Genomic DNA, 16,954 nt, shown 5'->3' with positions numbered 1-16,954 from the left:
TTTTGGTGAAAGATGGTGGGAGGCAGAAAAAAAAAGAGACCATTTCACGTGACCCACTTATCAAAATGGGAAATTCGGCTGATGATTATCAGGAAAATGGCAAAAAGACTGCACCACAAATTACTTATATATGTGGAATGGTCTAGAGATTCTTTAGAGATACGTTTCTCTGAATATCACAAATGTAAATATCCATCCATGCTATATGTTTCTGCTTTTTGGGTAAACACATTAGATTAGAGGAATATATCCTAATGTGAAATATCAACATTCTTTATCGGATACGGTGAACATTTATTATCATTGTATTTATTTATATCAATAGACGCGTATCAAGTGTTAAGAAGAATGGTAATGATACACCTTGGTTAAAGTAGTGAGCAAAAATACTCCATTTAGAGAATTATGAAATAAAAATTATTTCTATTTTTCATTGTTTTATTATTTTATTAACCATGGATAACTTTACAATAGCAAATTACTTTGTATTAAAAAAAAAGTTTATTCGATTCTTTAAGGGGGAAACTGCAAAATAGTAAACATAAAAAGAGATATCGTGCCTCCCGGTACAAGTAATTGTGTGCTGTAGAAGCGTTGTCCTATTATTTTTCTCTAATTATTTTATGTTAAAATAAGATCTACCTTTGGTTGGGGAGGGGCACGTGGCATAATGAGGTGCTATTGTCATTTTTTATTCGGATATGATATTACCCATTCACTCTTAGTAGTACCATTATCATAGTTTAATAACAAATGGCCATAGGCAAAATTTAAGGGATCCTGTCAAGAAAAAAGATTTTCCAAAATATAATGGAGTTGGGGCTTCCCAACCAACAAACGAGATCTCTAGAAATGGATGGATGAGTTAGCTACTTACCTGTTGTACTCGTCCTTATATATTGGGATCCAACTCATGACCCCCTCCCCTCCCTAAATCCCCTTCATTGCCAGCTTTTAATTTCTAACATTCAAGCTTCTGTCTGGCTTGTGGTGTTCAACATTCACGTTTACAGATGGAAATTGGAAAGTGACAAGTGCAGGAAACGTTTGATATTTTTTGCGGGCATTTCTTTTGTAATTTTGTTTTTATACAAGTAATAATCTAAATTCTCAATCTAGTTTACGAGAAGGGGAACTTGAACTTGGATTCAAGAGCACAAACTCAATGTCCTAGCCAACTGGTCTAACCAAATTTGCTGATATTTTTCATTCAAATGAGTGATGGAGATACAAATAAGAGGGGTGAAAAGGATGGAACATTATAAGACAAACTACAACGATTTTCAGTTCAACTTGGAAATGATAATTGAAATATATCTTAAAGACTAAAACCCCTCGCAAACGCATTTTCCACTTGCATAAAAGACATTTTAAACGTTTTAATCAACTCCTAATAGAGTAGCAGTTGGAACTTCGAGGTAAGAGCCATCACTAATTAACCTTGTTAGATAAGGAACTAGAAAAAGACGAGAACTAATTTTCATGGATGAGGAGGCTTGAGAGAAACTAAAGGAGAAAACGGTGCTATGAGAATCAGAATACAACTACAGAAATCCCACAAGACAAGGCTACCATAAATCAGCAAGTCAGAATTGATATTGAAAGAAAGCTACTGCTCTCTCTCTCTCTCTGAATTGGGCTCACTAAACAGAAGCATTGAGAACATTTCAGTGGGCCATAACATGCGATTTTAACACACATGCCAAAGCAAATTCAAAGGCCCATTTGATTTTTAGATTGCAAATCCAATCCAGAACATAAAGGAGGGTAAATAAGAATATGAAATCAAGGGCGCTTCTATAATAAGGGGATTTGGTGAGGGGGTTCAATATGGGGTTCCATCCATCCCACCATTCATTTCATTTAAAAAGTTTGACTCCAACACTCTCTCATGTTGGATGGTGGGATGGACCCCAAATTGAACCCCTCACCAATAACCCCCCTCATAATAACATTTCCGTGAAAATAAAAGGAAAGGGCAAGGAATTATGTAATCCAGTTCAGATCACAACGTAATAAGAAAATTATAGTGTTTGCTTGCACATTGAAAATCAACACTCCTCATGCATGCAAGACATAGATGCAGAATCTTATTTGTACATACATAGGGTCACCATGATGCGGATGGAAACAGAGTAAACAGAATAGACCAGGTAAACACAGTACGTACGCAGAATTAGGAGAATTAATATGCATCAATTATCAGCACGCAGATTTCCTAGTAAATCATTTGACTGAAAACGCAACACATTTGAAACAATTGCGGAAATCAAATCACATTATATAAAAGAAAGAGGTCAAGGACATGAAAGCAAGAAGAAGTTTCAAAATCCAATCACAATCTAAGCTACTTTATAAATCACATTTTGGTTATAATTGTGGCATGAGTTGGGTGAATCCCTTGAGTTTAGCACAATTGACAAATTCACAGACTAGTATGCAACAAATAAGATACAAAATTATTTCTAAATTTGGCCCATAATTTCCAGTGCAAAAATCCAAACCTAACAGAAGATAGAAATAAATAGATTGATAGGGGCTTCCATTAGTTCATTTCAAAGAAAACTAACACCCATGATAAATTCCAATCCGCTAATTAATCAGTTACATCTGACCCTCAAATTGAATAGCAATATCCTTTAAAAAAAAACATACTACCCAATCCAATGACTCATTCATGGAGAGTGCCCAAGATGTCCTCATCCCTGTATAAATGGAGCCTGCACAACACCAACCCACCAAAAACCCAAACCAAAAGTCATAAATGGAAGAGACCCCTAAAACATACAATGGCAAAACAGAGCAAATATAGAACAAAAAGACTTACTCCTTGTCACCAAGCTTGACTTGGGTGCCCCCATACTCAGGCAAAAGAACTGTATCACCTTCTTTCACAGCCACTGGAATCACATTCCCAGCCTTATCCTTGGCTCCTGGTCCCACAGCAACCACCTTCCCTGAGTTTAGCTGCACACACCCATAAAAATTAAAATCCACACAAAGTCATCAATCATTGACAATTTACTCAGAGACACATTTTAAGAAGAAAATGGTAGTATTTACCTTGGTGGATGACTCGGGGAGGAGAATGCCGGCGGTGGTTTTAGATGGTGGGATGATTTTCTCAATCAGGACACGGTTGAGGGTTGGGATCAAACGCCTAGCCATTTGTGCCTCTGTTTCTGAGACTGCTACTGTTGTTGGCTCAGATTGGATTTGAGTTTTTCTTTGGGGAAGAGGGCGATTGCTGATCTTTCTTTTAAAAGATGTGGGTTTGGGGAGGATGGGAACTACTTGGCGATCAAGTTCTAGTAGACGATAGAAGGTTCTAGGTCTTAGGGTTTTGGGGGTTTTAGGGTATATTTGTAAATTATGTTGATGTTGGATGGTGTGGGCTTGTGGGCATAGGTCTGAAGGTTTGGTAATATAAAAAGCCCAATGCATAACGTTGTTTGCTTGGGCTTACCTTCATTGTCATTACCTTTCCTTAAGAATTCTATAGTGAGGGCCTTATATATGGCCCTTGGCGAAACAATATCTCTTAACCGTTTGATCAAATTGGTTAGCCCGATCCAAAGGTTAAGAAATAGGACTTCACCTAAGGACTATATATAAGACCCTCACTATAGAATGACTCTACCTTTCCTTTCCTTTCCTACAATGGGTTTTTGAGTTTGGGTCATCAAGTACTTGTAGATGTTTCTTTTATTTTGGAAATTTGGATTTGATATGTTATGTTGGATTAAGAATTCTATAGTGAGGACTTTATATATGGCTCTTAAGTAAGACCCTATCTCTTAACTGTTGGATCAAATTGGTTAGTCTGATTTAACAGTTAAGAGATTGGACATCACCTAAAAACCATACATAAAGCCCTCAAAATACTTCAGCCCACTGGAAGGTTGCAACTAATTCATAAATGTATTGAAGCCCATGAAACCCTACTGCGTCCCACTTGAGAAAAAGCAGCGAACCACATGCAGTTAGAGTTAAGTCCAAAACAACTGCGCTTTAATGACCAACAATCAAAGTTCGAAAATGGGCCTAGGCTGGTCTGGGCAGGTTGGGTTTTTTTTTTTCCTGGGCGGGTCTGGCATATCTACAAATACGTCAAGCTAGAGACTCACTCTTTCTCACAGTTTATCAATGTAAAGGTTAGCTCTTCCCCACAATTCACTCTTTTTTATTGTGCATTCTTTATGCTGTGACTTAGAGTGCATTCGTTTGAAATTTCTCAAATTGTCGATAGCTCTGAACAAGTTGTTGAGTTGTTAAAATTGGAGCTTTGTGACAAATATTGGGCTCTTTCTATTGAATAAGTCCATGTTTCACCTGAATTTCGTCTCTTTGAAAATTCAAACCCTACAAGTTGAGAAATTGCAATTGAAAATCAATATTTTTCCATTTTCTATTTTGGTTTATGTTATGTTTGGTTGCTCGGAAGCTAATGATGAACAAATATTCTCTTACCTAAATATTCAGTTTCATATTTCTTTTGTTGTATTGATTAATTAGTTACAAATTGAGTTGGTCTGGTTAACTAACCCAAAAGGAGTATGCTGCTTTCTGGGGCTCCAATTGTTGAGTCATCTGTTCTTTTGAAAGTTCCCATTCCATTTTTTCTTTTTAAATTTCATTTTTGTCAATTCTCGGTAATGTAATCTAAGTGAAATGCAGCTTTTGGATTCATAAGATGGGAAAAAAGAGTATATAAAAAACTCAGAGAGAGATGCAAGATAATACAGCTGCTGTAGAAGGGAAAAAAAATTGTTGAATCATTGGTTGAGATTCAGTTCAGGTTTACCATGTATTTTGGTGTTAATTTATGTTTCAATTACTAGGCGTATGAAGCCTCATCTAATCCTACTTTCTGCAACAGGAACACCTAGAGAGCAATGAGGGTGTCCTGAGTTACTTGTTTACATTCCGTGAGTATCCACTTTTGTTGTTTTATGTGTTATCTTCAGGACATGAGTTAAAGAATGCATAAACATGAAATTGATGGGGACAGGGAGATCCATTGGTTGAGTAGTTGTACCCATTTTTCCATATTTTCATTCAGTTTCAATGGTAACACCTTTTGTTAGATATCCTTAGTCGGATCTGTATGAGTTTGAGTATTGGATTCAACCTTAAGCCTTCTCCAACCTATGAGGGGGCTAAACCCAAATTTTCCCCTCCAAAAAGTAACTATTTGGGTTTTGCCCTGACTCAAATCCTTTTTTCTCCTAACCCTACGGACTCAAATTTTAAGTTTGCAACTTTTTAAATAGCGTCATAATTTAATTTTTTGAACAATTTGACCTAAAAAAAAAAATTGAAATTCCACAATTATAATTTTATTCCAAAAGAAAACACACAAGATAATTGAAACACAAAAGGAGGCTTCATTCTCCAGTGAAGTATGGTGGACAATGGCTTGTATCACTCTCTGATGATGTTCCTCATCATCTGAATCATCATCAAACATAAAGGAAAAGATGGCATTGCCACAGTTATCCATTGAAAGCTTGAAATGATATGAAAAGTATGAGAATGAAGAAGATGATGTGCTTGAAATGATATCAAAAGTATGAGAATGAAAGGAGATTGATGAAATTGACAAAGGAAAAATAAATTGAGAAATAGAAAAAATATTTTTTTGTAGATTAATTGAGAAATGGGTGAGTATTTATAGAGTTTGGAGTGAGTTTTGGGGTTGGATCTGATTTAGATTAATTTAAAATATTATTTTGACCGTTGGATTTAAATTTCAGCCGTTGGATCTTTCTTTTTTTACCGTTAAAATAGCTTAGATTTAATATATGTCGTTGATTTAAAGTTACTATTATAATTTTTTTTTATAAAAAAAAAAAGAAATTTGAATTGCAACGGACACTTAAGCTGGGGTCAACACGTGGCATCCGCTGCGTCAGGCCAACAGACAAAGCCAGCAGCGCAGGCCCCAATCTCTTTTCTGATGTACATGGGCTATGCCAGCTGTAAGTGGGCTTCACTGAACAGTTTGGGTCTAGGCAATAGTTGGACTGGTATTTGGATCCAAATTTGAGTTTTTCCAAATTTTGGCATCTTCATTTTCTTGGGTTGGGAGAGATTTGGGGTTATAATTCAGGATATTTTGGGTTTAGCCCCTTGGGCTGGAGATGGCCTTAATAGCATTTCCAGGATCACCTAAAACAAACATAACACATAACTTGTGTGTCATTTATAATTATCTTTTATTCTTGTGCTCATATGCTATATATGATGTTAAACATAGCTTATTTTTGAAACATTTGTGTTGCATCTTGAGAAATTTTATTAAAACCCACCATTCTAAGACCAACTTATTAGATGAAGTTATCTATGATGTCGTTACTTTACATTTTGATTGAGTTATATTTTGTTCATTTATTTCTGATAGATTTACATCAGATGTCAAGATCAAGAGCATTTCAATTACTGGTTGTGCTGATGGAACTAGTCCTTCCAAGGTGAGGGCGTAGGTTCGAACTTCAATATTTTCTACCTAAGGCCTGGATTTCTTATATTGGTGTAGTTCGAGATGGCATTGACTTTCAGATGTTCAAGGAATGCAAGCCATTCAGGTATTGCTTTCATATTAGCTTGTCCCAGAGTTACTTGAAAAATTCAACGTTTCAGCCTTGAAACACGTCTTCTTGTTGTTTTAAGGAGTGGCATTTGGTCGAAAATTTTCAAGGAGTGTTGGAGTACCAGACAAGGTATTTATTACAGCCCTAAACCCTTTTGTACTGCTTCAAAAACCATGTTGTTTAATTTTCTAGAACATGACAACTATAAAAATTGAGCAGAATGAAGGAAACCTTATTCTTTTTCAAATTGAACAGTGAAGGTAATCACTTTCAATTGCCACTGAAATGAGTTCTTTTGTTGTTTTTATTTAACCATCTGCTATCCCTCTGATATTGCATTTCTCCATATAATTAGGTATTCCAAGTTTCAAAACATGGCCAGCATCACATTGCATTTTCCTGATAGTTTTGGTGGTAATTCCATTCCATATGAGAAGATTTGTAGAGTTAGTTGTGCAAAATAACACTTTTTTTTTTCTATGATGAACAGTTGAAGAGGGATGTTGTGGCAACAATTGTTTATGAACTCACAGGCAAATCCTTCTGATCACAAGTAAGCTTTCATTAACCTAGTGGAATGGAAAAATTGGTCTTTTTCAAAGAAATGTGGGTTGGGTTACTCCTTGTGGGTTTATCAGTAAAACTCTGTAGAATTTCTTGTCTTGTCGAATGAATTCGAGGCTATTTGCCAGTGGAGAAAATAACTGATGTTATGCTGTTTGCAGGACAAAGGCTGAAGGTGGGGGTCTTTCACATGTGGAATGAGGAAACTCAAGCCATGCTAGCAGTTCAAAGGCTGAAATGAACAAGTTATGCTAACTGTGACCTGCTGTGCTTCTTAAGAATGGAACACTCTTTGTATATCGATAATTAAAACACCAAGGAAATTACTTGAATTGTTGTCACAATCCTTTTATTTGTGGCTCTTTTTCTGTGTTATCTTTCTTTCGCTTTGTTTTTTATTTCTTATGGTTGCACAATGCTCTACTTAGTTTGCAATGGAAGATGTTGGTTTAGTTGAGGCTCATTAGTCTCTCTTATGGGTCTTTAACTCAAATGGTGCTCAAATTTATACTCGAGTTGCATTTTGGTCCTTCAACTAAATTATTCGTTCAAATAGTCCATGAACTCTTTATTATTCGGCACATTGATCCTACCGTTACATTTTCTATGAGTTTTAATCAAGTCAACACTACAGGTGGGGTATAGTATGGGTATATGGATTTTTACTATCACATAATTAAGTTAATGAACGACAGAAATTAAACATGAAATTTGTCATAGTTTATCTGGTACTTTGGTTGAAGACCTTTTTGTTCTGATTTTGAAGTATCGAAATTCAAGTTGAGGTCTACTTCATCTAACCAAGTCCCATCCCTAAAAGGAAATTTACAGATAACTACAAGTAAGTGCAAGTGCCGATCAGTGTGTCTTTTATTGAAAAACAATACGTAGGGAACCTTCAAGTCTGTCCTTGCAAAAAGTATACTTTTTTTAGGCTCGACAAGCAGCTAAAGTTAAAAGCCCTAACTGGATCAAGTCATGACAAAACTCCAGACTCGTACGATACAAGAATTCCAGACCACTCCTCGTGCTAGGTTAATCATGATAAAAGTCATGCATATTGCTGTCTATTTTGTGCAAAAAAGAAAATAAAAAGGACCATAAACTTTTTGAAATAATTTATATATATGGTTGACATACTTAGGACCAAAATCTTTTTGCAACCCAATTGAGGATTGGCCATAACTTCGTCATCCCTTCCAATAGCATGTGATGGGTTTTTGCGGTTCAGATGGTTCCCACTAAAAGGATCACTTATAGTTTCCTACCTTTGTAGCTTTATAGCCTTTAAGGACCATCACATTTTTTCCAGAAAATCGGATTCTCGTTATCTTTCAAAGACATGTCCAAATTACAATACCTTTGCTTACAATTTCATGCAGAATCTAGCTTTAGAAAAATTATCTCAAGAACCTTTGCGATGATAAGTTGCGTGTATAGTTTTTTATTTTTTCATACACATATATGGATGAAAACCAGTCAATATTTGCTTTGAGAATATAGAAAGCCAAACCCATCATTGCTTGCCACATAAATAGCTAGCTGGACATGTCACATATGAAATATACCCTAATTGATGGTGCAAACATTCAAAACACTCTAACAAGGGAGAAAAACTTACATATATACTAAACTTGTGTCACGATGAGCGATGCATATACAACTGTTGTCCTATCACTCCGTAACATGCAATTTTTTCACCTAATTAGAACCGAACATAAACAGAACTCAGGACCATTCATTATAAACACAAAACACACATTTGCTCATAGTCAGAGATTTAATCATTCCTGGGTTTCCCTCTTTTTCCTTATTTGTGAACTTATGACAATTTCCATATGACATTGAACCGTGGGATCGAAGTAACACATATGGCTGTGAATTAGCTGTGTATGTATGACGAATGCATAATCGAATATGTTATAAAATTGGAGCATATTTGTTGTGTAATTATCAACTGTGAACTGTGTGTTCCAATAACTTTGGTGGCTCTTCATAATTTCTGCGTTTGACTTTGGTGTTGATGATGATCCAACTAATAACTATGTATGTATATATCAAATCTGTAATTCTGGCTGTCTCGCTCAACTGATGCTACTTTGTTAAGGCTAATCTTTTATTTGCAAATTGCAAGGGTTGGCTGAGAATCAACGAAAGGTCGTAGAACCGGAAGGCATTAGTGGGGGGTTGTGGTAACATATGGAATATTTCCGATGCAGTCCGCCACATGTCATAAGAAGAAATGTAGTAAGTTGGATAATAATTCCACATGTTCTATGTTTATTGGATGGTACACCAGACACGTGGTGTACCTGGAACATTTAAAAATTTCTCCATATGGCGTGTCTCATGAATTGAAGCATAATTATAATTTATAATAATGAGTTCCACGATTGAAAACAAAACTGGATGATAGGGACTCACTTGATACGTGGAGCTTATTCACTGGCCTTCTCTTGATCATGAGTTTTGTAATCCATTTTCAAATGGAGCAGTTTCATTTTGAACATGTGTATTGAGAAGCAAATATAATCGCGGATTTGTTAGTTAATTTAAAAATAAATTACACTTAACTTTCGTAATATGACTATTAAGATTTGTTTTGATGTTTGGAATATTGAAATCCCACCTTCCTTGGAATTTTGTTCTTTCATTAAAACAAAATTTCAGTGATCCATGAATGTTGTAGAAATTTCCTTTCTTTTGGAAAGGCTAGAATTTCCGAATATGCCTAGTGGGATGTCACCATTGTGCAGCCCTCCTAGATCCTGCACATTCTTTTGAGATATCAGTGGGGTCCTCCCTCTCGTATACCGGAATCTCCTTTACAAGTCCAAAGATGTGGTGCAGCCAGCTACAAGTAAACTATTCTGTTAAATAATAATGATCAAAGAATCTGAACATCGTCAAGTGGGCGTGCCGGAGTGGTTATCGGGCATGACTAGAAATCATGTGGGCTTTGCCCGCGCAGGTTCGAATCCTGCCGCCCACGTTTTGACTCTCTAATCTAAAACATTAACATTTTTTATTTTTATTTTTAATAATAATTTTATGGACAGCAGCAATCATACACAAGTAACAGAAGGAGCACAACATCCAACTTTTAATGGTTGCTATACTGATCAAGAACAATGGAGGGTGGATGCCCATCCAACTTTTAATGGTTGCACCTCAATGTTACCTCATTTTCCACTTCATGTCTTACATTGACATTTATTTCCAAAGCAAATGAAATGACTTCTCCTTTTTTTCATATTCTAAGATAGTATCTTCTTTTTCATCTCATCATTCAAAAATGTTGGGTAGGAAGAAAAAGTAGTAGGGTTCAGTGTCTGAGGAAAACTCCAAGATTCTTCTCCAAGTTAGTGCCACTTGAATCTCCAATATATATTCGAAAGGGCCTACTTATCTCTTTCCACCATCATCATTGTTAATGGTGGTTGTGGTTGTGGAGGGTTGAGCTTCAGTGGCCTGGCCTGCCCTGGCCGGCCTTTCCTGATTGTTAAGCTAATAAGCTCTCCAAGTTGCTTACAAATTATGCGGTAATTGTTAAGCTAACTTTCCAAGCCACACACATACGTATCATTAACTAGGGGTTCAGGCCTGATATTTACTATGTGATGCACCAATTATCGTGGGGGATGAATTTTGGACTTTACTATTTTTGCTTCTGAAATTTATTCGACTGAGTTTGTTTTTTATTTCTAAAGTCTTTTCCCTTTTTAAAAAAATTATTTTGGATTTATGGGTATTGTTGTGGTTTATCCCTTGTATAAACTCGTTGTTTAATCTTCTGAAATTAAGAAGAGTCTTCTGAGTTTTGTTCTACTTTGATCATATACATTCATTATTCTCGTTGAACAATCAACGAATCCCTTAGAAAAACTTTGCTCCCCTGGAAAAGTTTGCTTCGAGTATATATATATAGATACAGATTGATTAATCTGCCTCTATATCAACAAGATATAGAGGATGATTCTTGAATTGGAATCGGTTCCTCGTATGTTCATGGAAAACTCAACAACTTCTAAACTAGGTTGTAGATTGTTTGAATTGGAAGGCGAACTACATCCAACCTAATTATGGATGATCAACTTTGGTATGTTTTTTCTTTTTCCTTTTTTTTTCAATTAAAAATAAATAATTTTTCCCGTATTTAATTCATTGCTTTTATTTTAGATTTAACATTGTTGTTAAGATTGTCTTTTGAGAACTAAAGAAAGTGTTCACTTTTATTTGTTTGTGGTTCCTGGAAATCTTGATCTCTTTTATGGATGTGATATTGTGGAAGTTCATCTTTTGTCTTCTTCTTCCGTATGCTGTTAATTACTTAAGAAAAGTTTAGTGATGAAGAGCCATCAATATTACGCTTAACATTCATTATAATCTGAATTAATTTGAATGAACTCGTAACACTATCTCGACATACCATTTGGTATTAGGAACAATATTTTTTCTTTCTAAAAGAGATGCAGATAACCAAGACCAAACCCTATTGTGATGCGGATTCAGACATAATATTAGCAGGCATGGCTCATATTCGGTTCCATGCACATTTTATGAAACGACGTAGTCTGATCTGTACAATATTTATACACATACCAACACCATATATATTAAAAGTAGTAACTTTACGTATATATGCGCACATTTCTCTACCCTAGACATTGAAAACAAAAATACAATAACATATGGTTATGTTTCATTTGGTCTTTTTAGGGGCACAAAGTTGGCGCAGCAGCACCTCCGTCCTCCTCGTAGCTAGAGTTAACTGCTCACTAAAATATTGTACATGCCAAAGTTGTAAATAAATTATGCTTGTCCTAAAGTAGAAACCAAAATTAAAGGTGATTGATGTTTTTTAAACTTTTTGGTTTCTGGGTACAACAAATCCAACAAAAGTATAGCTAATTTTTGATTGCAGAAGGAAGATGCGAATGAATATGGATTTTGTGGCATTATATTGTGGCACGTCACCTGGACTGGACATATGTGCTCACACTGGCTTCCTATCATTTTGCTTAATGCATGACAAACAATTTAACAATATGGTGCTTGCTAGGCTGCTAGCTTCTTATAGCTTATAGCTCACCTCCTCCTCCTCATCCTCATCAAAACAAGGGTACCGACCCAAACCGAATACACCACCGATCGACTATCTTTCTTCTTCTTCTTCTTCTTCTACTCTGATCAGTTGTAAACTTGTAACAATTGTGTTGCTGTATTTAACATGTCTAGCAACTGTCCATATAAAATTCCTACAGAGTTTAGACCATTTATTTACAGCTTGGATGAACACAGAGAATATACCTCAGAATATTACCTCCCGCGGTGATCAGCTTCAGCCAATTACAAACCCAACCCATTTGCATGGCACACTAGTTTATGTACCTTCTTCAATGTTTCAACCATCTTTTCCGGGTCTAGTACCTTTCAACAAAATTTTCTACTTGTAAGCTTTCCTTTTATCATCTCCCTCCACATTTAATATTTTACAGATTCCCCCTTTTGAACTTTTCATTTTATTCTTTGAGCACCCCTTTTAGCCTAACTAGCTTAGCTAATTGTACATATACAGATAGAGAGCTAGAGATAAACCAATTCACTTTGTGTCATTTCGTGAGTAATTAGCAAAAGTAGCGGGCTCAACGACCCCTACTCAATTAGTAATAGTATAGTAGCTAGCAAGACTTGTAGTAGTAGTACTAATTTGGTTTTAGCGGTCCCCTGGAGAAGTTGATTGATGGGAGAAGCCTCACACGATAAAATAGAGGGCTCCTCACCCTCAAAGTTAAATAACCAGCATCCCACCATAAACACACCAAGTAACAACAACAACAACATGCACCACTGCATGGACATACCAATGGGGGGATTGGAGGTTCACAAGGTTGTTCCTCCACCCCATAGAAGCACCTTGCAGAAGCTCATGGCCAGGCTCAAAGAAACCTTCTTCCCAGATGATCCCTTGCACCAGTTCAAAGGACAGCCACCAAAGAAGCAATGGATTCTTGGAGCTCAGTATGTCTTCCCTATCCTTGAATGGGGTCCTACTTACAGCTTCAAGCTCCTCAAGTCTGACATTATTTCTGGTGTCACCATTGCTAGTTTAGCCATCCCACAGGTACAAAGCTTGATCTTCAACTTTGATTTCTCAATTTCATGATTGAAATTTGAAAACAACATATACCCTGTTCTTAATTGAACTCTGTTATTTTATTTTATTTTATTTGGTCTGAATTTATTTCTTCTTCTTCTTCTTCTTCTTCTTCTTCTTCTTCTTCAGGGAATCAGTTATGCTAAGCTTGCTAATCTACCTGCAATTGTGGGTCTATGTGAGTAATTTGTTTCTGGAACTTGTTTACAATTTTGAATGTGTTGCATTTTTTGATTTTAGTATTATTGATCTTTTTTGGACCTGTAGATTCCAGCTTTGTTCCTCCTTTAGTGTATGCTGTTCTTGGAAGCTCAAAAGACCTGGCAGTAGGACCTGTATCCATTGCTTCTCTTATAATGGGATCAATGCTTATGCAAGAAGTGTCTCCAACAAAAGATCCAGACTTGTTTCTTCAACTTGCCTTTACTTCAACCTTCTTTAGCGGTATCTTCCAAGCTTCTCTGGGATTATTGAGGTAAGTGGCCCCACCTTCACTTCCCAGCTTAATTTGCTGTAGTTTTGCCGCCTTCTTATCTAAAACTTGAAAGGACAAAAAACAATATTATAAGAAACAAAATTGATCAATGTTTTGGTATTGGTGGGTGCAGGCTTGGATTTATCATTGATTTCCTTTCAAAGGCCACTCTTATTGGTTTCATGGCTGGAGCTGCTGTGATAGTCTCCCTGCAACAGCTTAAGAGCCTCCTTGGAATACAAAATTTCACCAAAAAAATGGCTATAGTCCCTGTTTTGAGCTCTGTTTTTGAGGAACGAAGGGAGGTAATGAAACAGAGAGAAGCCCATTAAAATATTCAAACAGTGATATATTACTCTGCTAATAAAGCTTTTAGCTTTTCTTAGCAATCATAAACTAAGCTACAGACATAGTACTAGAGATAACTATCAACTAGATATCATTTGGAATCTCAGATATTGTATTTTAATATTAGTTCCTTTTCATTTTCCTCTCTTTTTCAAGTAATAATTTGACTGTTTTTCTTTATTTTCTGAAGTGGTCATGGCAGACTATATTAATGGGAGTTTGCTTCCTTCTGTTGCTCCTAATCGCAAGACACGTCGTATGTTATCTTGTCCCCTGCCTTCACTTTCTGATGGATTACTTTTTTCATTAATGAACTCACTCACATCAATCTCTGACTGATGGTTATAAATATGTTGTCTTTATCCACTAATTACAAACACACATAGTCGCCCCAACTAAAGGCCAAATGTGGTCCTCCAACTTTGATTAAATGTGGTTGAAGATGAGTTTTGCATTATTTTAGAGTGCCTTATTTTAGAGTTACGTTGAAGATGAGTTTTGCATTATTTTATAGCTACATTTAGCCTATGGCCATAGCTGGAAATGGACTAAGAATTCAGTTCAAAGTCAATGATGCAATTTGACTAATCCATATTGGGCTGCGTGCCATGTACATACATGCAGAGCATGAGAAAGCCAAAGCTATTTTGGGTCTCAGCTGGAGCCCCTCTTGCGTCTGTCATCCTCTCCACCGTAATTGTTTTCGCATTCAAAGCCAATCGCCATGGCATCAGTGTGGTAAGTTCTTGGGGCCCACACCATGCTTAGTTAGTTTGCTTCCCCTCAAAACTCTCTCCTCCATGTCCATCCACTATGCATCATTTCTAGAGACGTTGATTTTTGGTCTGCTTTTATATTTTATATGGCAGATTGGAGATTTACAGAAAGGATTGAACCCACCTTCATGGAACATGTTGATTTTCAGTGGGACCCACCTAGGACTTGTAATTAAGACTGGGATTATCACTGGCATCATTGCTCTCACAGTAAGTTGATTCTTTTAAGCAGGGGTTTTATAATATAAAAAATTAGAAATTTTGATTAAGCGATTGGTTTGGCTGATTAGTTTTGCATCAAATTAATAGGAAGGCATTGCAGTAGGAAGGACTTTTGCTGCTCTGAGAGAATACAGGGTGGATGGAAACAAGGAGATGATAGCAATTGGGCTCATGAACATTATTGGCTCCATCACTTCCTGTTATATCACAACAGGTTCGCATTTCACTATCAACTTAATTAAAAAATAATAATATTGGTGACCCAAAAATCAATTATTAGCAAGGATGAGGAATTGATATAAAAGTTTTGATCTTGATGATGGATCAGGTTCTTTCTCACGGTCAGCTGTGAACCACAATGCCGGAGCAAAAACCGCCTTGTCCAACATAGTAATGTCGGTGACAGTTATGGTGACCCTCCTGTTTCTAATGCCTCTGTTCCACTACACACCCAATGTTATTTTGGGTGCCATTATAGTGACTGCAGTGATTGGCCTCATCGATGTTCCAGCTGCTTATCACGTTTGGAAGATTGACAAATATGACTTCATTGTCTTGGTGTGTGCTTTTCTGGGTGTCATTTTTATCTCTGTTCAACAGGGCCTGGCCATTGCGGTAAGAAATAATTTATCATCCACAACTCAACCTCAACTTTTTTATTTTATTTTAAAATTTGTATGCATGACATGGGAATTTGATGATATAAAATAAATAGGTTGGAATATCGGTTTTCAAGATTCTGCTGCAAGTGACAAGGCCGAGGACAGTGGTGTTGGGAAATATACCTGGGACAGATGTGTTTAGAGACCTACACCATTACAGTGAATCAGCAGTGAGTGTCCCTGGTTTCCTCATTATCAGCATAGAAGCTGCGATCAACTTTGCCAACACCACTTATCTGAATGAAAGGTTGGTTGTGGATTGTTTCTTTGACAGCATTTTGGGCCTTTTTTGTGTGTACTTTTTCAGTTTATTTGAACAATTGCCATTGTTATATGTAAATGTATATGAAGGATTTTGAGATGGATAGAAGAAGAAGACGATGGAAACAAACATCCAAACATTCGATTTGTCATTATAGATATGTCAGGTGAGTTTAATTATCTTGAGCATCAACTGTTTATTTTATTGGGTATCTCATTTTTTGTTGGTTGGCTGACAACTTGTGTTATGTTTTAAGCTGTGAGCACCATAGACACAACTGGGATCACACTCTTTGGAGATTTAAGGAAAGCAATTCGAAAAAAGGGTGTTGAGGCAAGTTGGTAGAAATACGTGTACATTTGTTTGTTTAATATCAAGTTTAGCAAGTTAGTTTTAATTATTGAGTTGCTAATTGAAATTAATTACAGCTGGTGTTGGTGAACCCATTGGCTGAGGTTGTGGAGAAATTGCAGAAGGTGGATAAAGACAATGAGCTGATGAGACCAGATCATCTTTACCTGTCAGTTGGAGAGGCTATATCTTCACTGTCAATGGCAATGAAGAATCAAGCATCAAACATGTACGATGAGGAGTTGCAGACGAATGCTCCCCCCCCAAAGCTAACCACAACTTAAAAAGACAGGACACGCCAGGACAGCAACCCAAAATAATCAAAAAGTTGCAGATATACAATTATGGTAATTCAGGGTCCTACTGATTGTCACATGCTTTTCTTCTGTGTCTTTGGTTAACATGTTCCTAAAATCCTAACGGATATAATATTTGAAGTTGCCTTGTAATTTTACTCGCATCTAGTACTAGTTGGTAGGTCATTCATTCCCTTTCTGTAATTAACAAATTTTGTTTGGAGAATGTAGTATGGAAGCTCAAATAA

The 16,954-nt window shown here is 36.4% G+C and overlaps 2 protein-coding genes, 1 non-coding gene and 1 pseudogene across 3 annotated transcripts; 3 read left to right on the top strand and 1 right to left on the bottom strand.

Moving 5' to 3' along the window:
* Positions 1–2,505: 2,505 nt before the first annotated feature.
* Positions 2,506–3,311, bottom strand: LOC110764570 (10 kDa chaperonin, mitochondrial). Its single transcript, XM_021967569.2, has 3 exons — positions 3,064–3,311; positions 2,828–2,967; positions 2,506–2,720 (listed from the first exon to the last, which is right to left on the bottom strand). The coding sequence occupies exons 1-3, from the start codon at positions 3,166–3,168 to the stop codon at positions 2,672–2,674; spliced, it is 294 nt and encodes a 97-aa protein (XP_021823261.1). The 5' UTR covers positions 3,169–3,311; the 3' UTR covers positions 2,506–2,671.
* A 727-nt stretch (positions 3,312–4,038) lies between these two features.
* Positions 4,039–7,582, top strand: LOC110764575 (uncharacterized; annotated as a pseudogene).
* A 2,485-nt stretch (positions 7,583–10,067) lies between these two features.
* Positions 10,068–10,149, top strand: TRNAS-AGA (transfer RNA serine (anticodon AGA)). Its single transcript has one exon. It is a non-coding gene; the product is annotated as a tRNA-Ser (tRNA).
* Positions 10,150–12,158: 2,009 nt separating this feature from the next.
* Positions 12,159–16,900, top strand: AST91 (sulfate transporter 91). Its single transcript, XM_021968512.2, has 13 exons — positions 12,159–13,281; positions 13,444–13,492; positions 13,582–13,789; positions 13,923–14,094; positions 14,328–14,393; positions 14,762–14,875; positions 15,007–15,123; positions 15,223–15,349; positions 15,464–15,750; positions 15,851–16,044; positions 16,149–16,225; positions 16,316–16,392; positions 16,488–16,900. The coding sequence occupies exons 1-13, from the start codon at positions 12,901–12,903 to the stop codon at positions 16,692–16,694; spliced, it is 2,076 nt and encodes a 691-aa protein (XP_021824204.1). The 5' UTR covers positions 12,159–12,900; the 3' UTR covers positions 16,695–16,900.
* Positions 16,901–16,954: the final 54 nt, after the last annotated feature.

The sequence above is a fragment of the Prunus avium genome, chromosome 1, assembly GCF_965620075.1.
Source record: "Prunus avium chromosome 1, drPruAviu1.hap1.1, whole genome shotgun sequence".
Lineage (NCBI taxonomy): Eukaryota > Viridiplantae > Streptophyta > Magnoliopsida > Rosales > Rosaceae > Prunus > Prunus avium.
The sequence above is the reverse complement of the archived record's forward strand: the minus strand, read 5'-3'. Positions and strand labels throughout refer to the sequence as shown.

Excerpts from the sequence above, each read along its gene's own strand:
- LOC110764570 (XM_021967569.2), bottom strand. The coding sequence starts at position 3,168 with ATGGCTAGGCGTTTGATCCCAACCCTCAACCGTGTCCTGATTGAGAAA. Across the intron at positions 2,968-3,063 it reads TCCCCGAGTCATCCACCAAG|CTAAACTCAGGGAAGGTGGT; the intron begins GTAAATACTACC and ends GGGTGTGTGCAG. Across the intron at positions 2,721-2,827 it reads GTCAAGCTTGGTGACAAGGA|GCTCCATTTATACAGGGATG; the intron begins GTAAGTCTTTTT and ends GGTGTTGTGCAG.
- AST91 (XM_021968512.2), top strand. The coding sequence starts at position 12,901 with ATGGGAGAAGCCTCACACGATAAAATAGAGGGCTCCTCACCCTCAAAG. Across the intron at positions 13,493-13,581 it reads ACCTGCAATTGTGGGTCTAT|ATTCCAGCTTTGTTCCTCCT; the intron begins GTGAGTAATTTG and ends TTGGACCTGTAG. Across the intron at positions 14,876-15,006 it reads ATCGCCATGGCATCAGTGTG|ATTGGAGATTTACAGAAAGG; the intron begins GTAAGTTCTTGG and ends TTTATATGGCAG.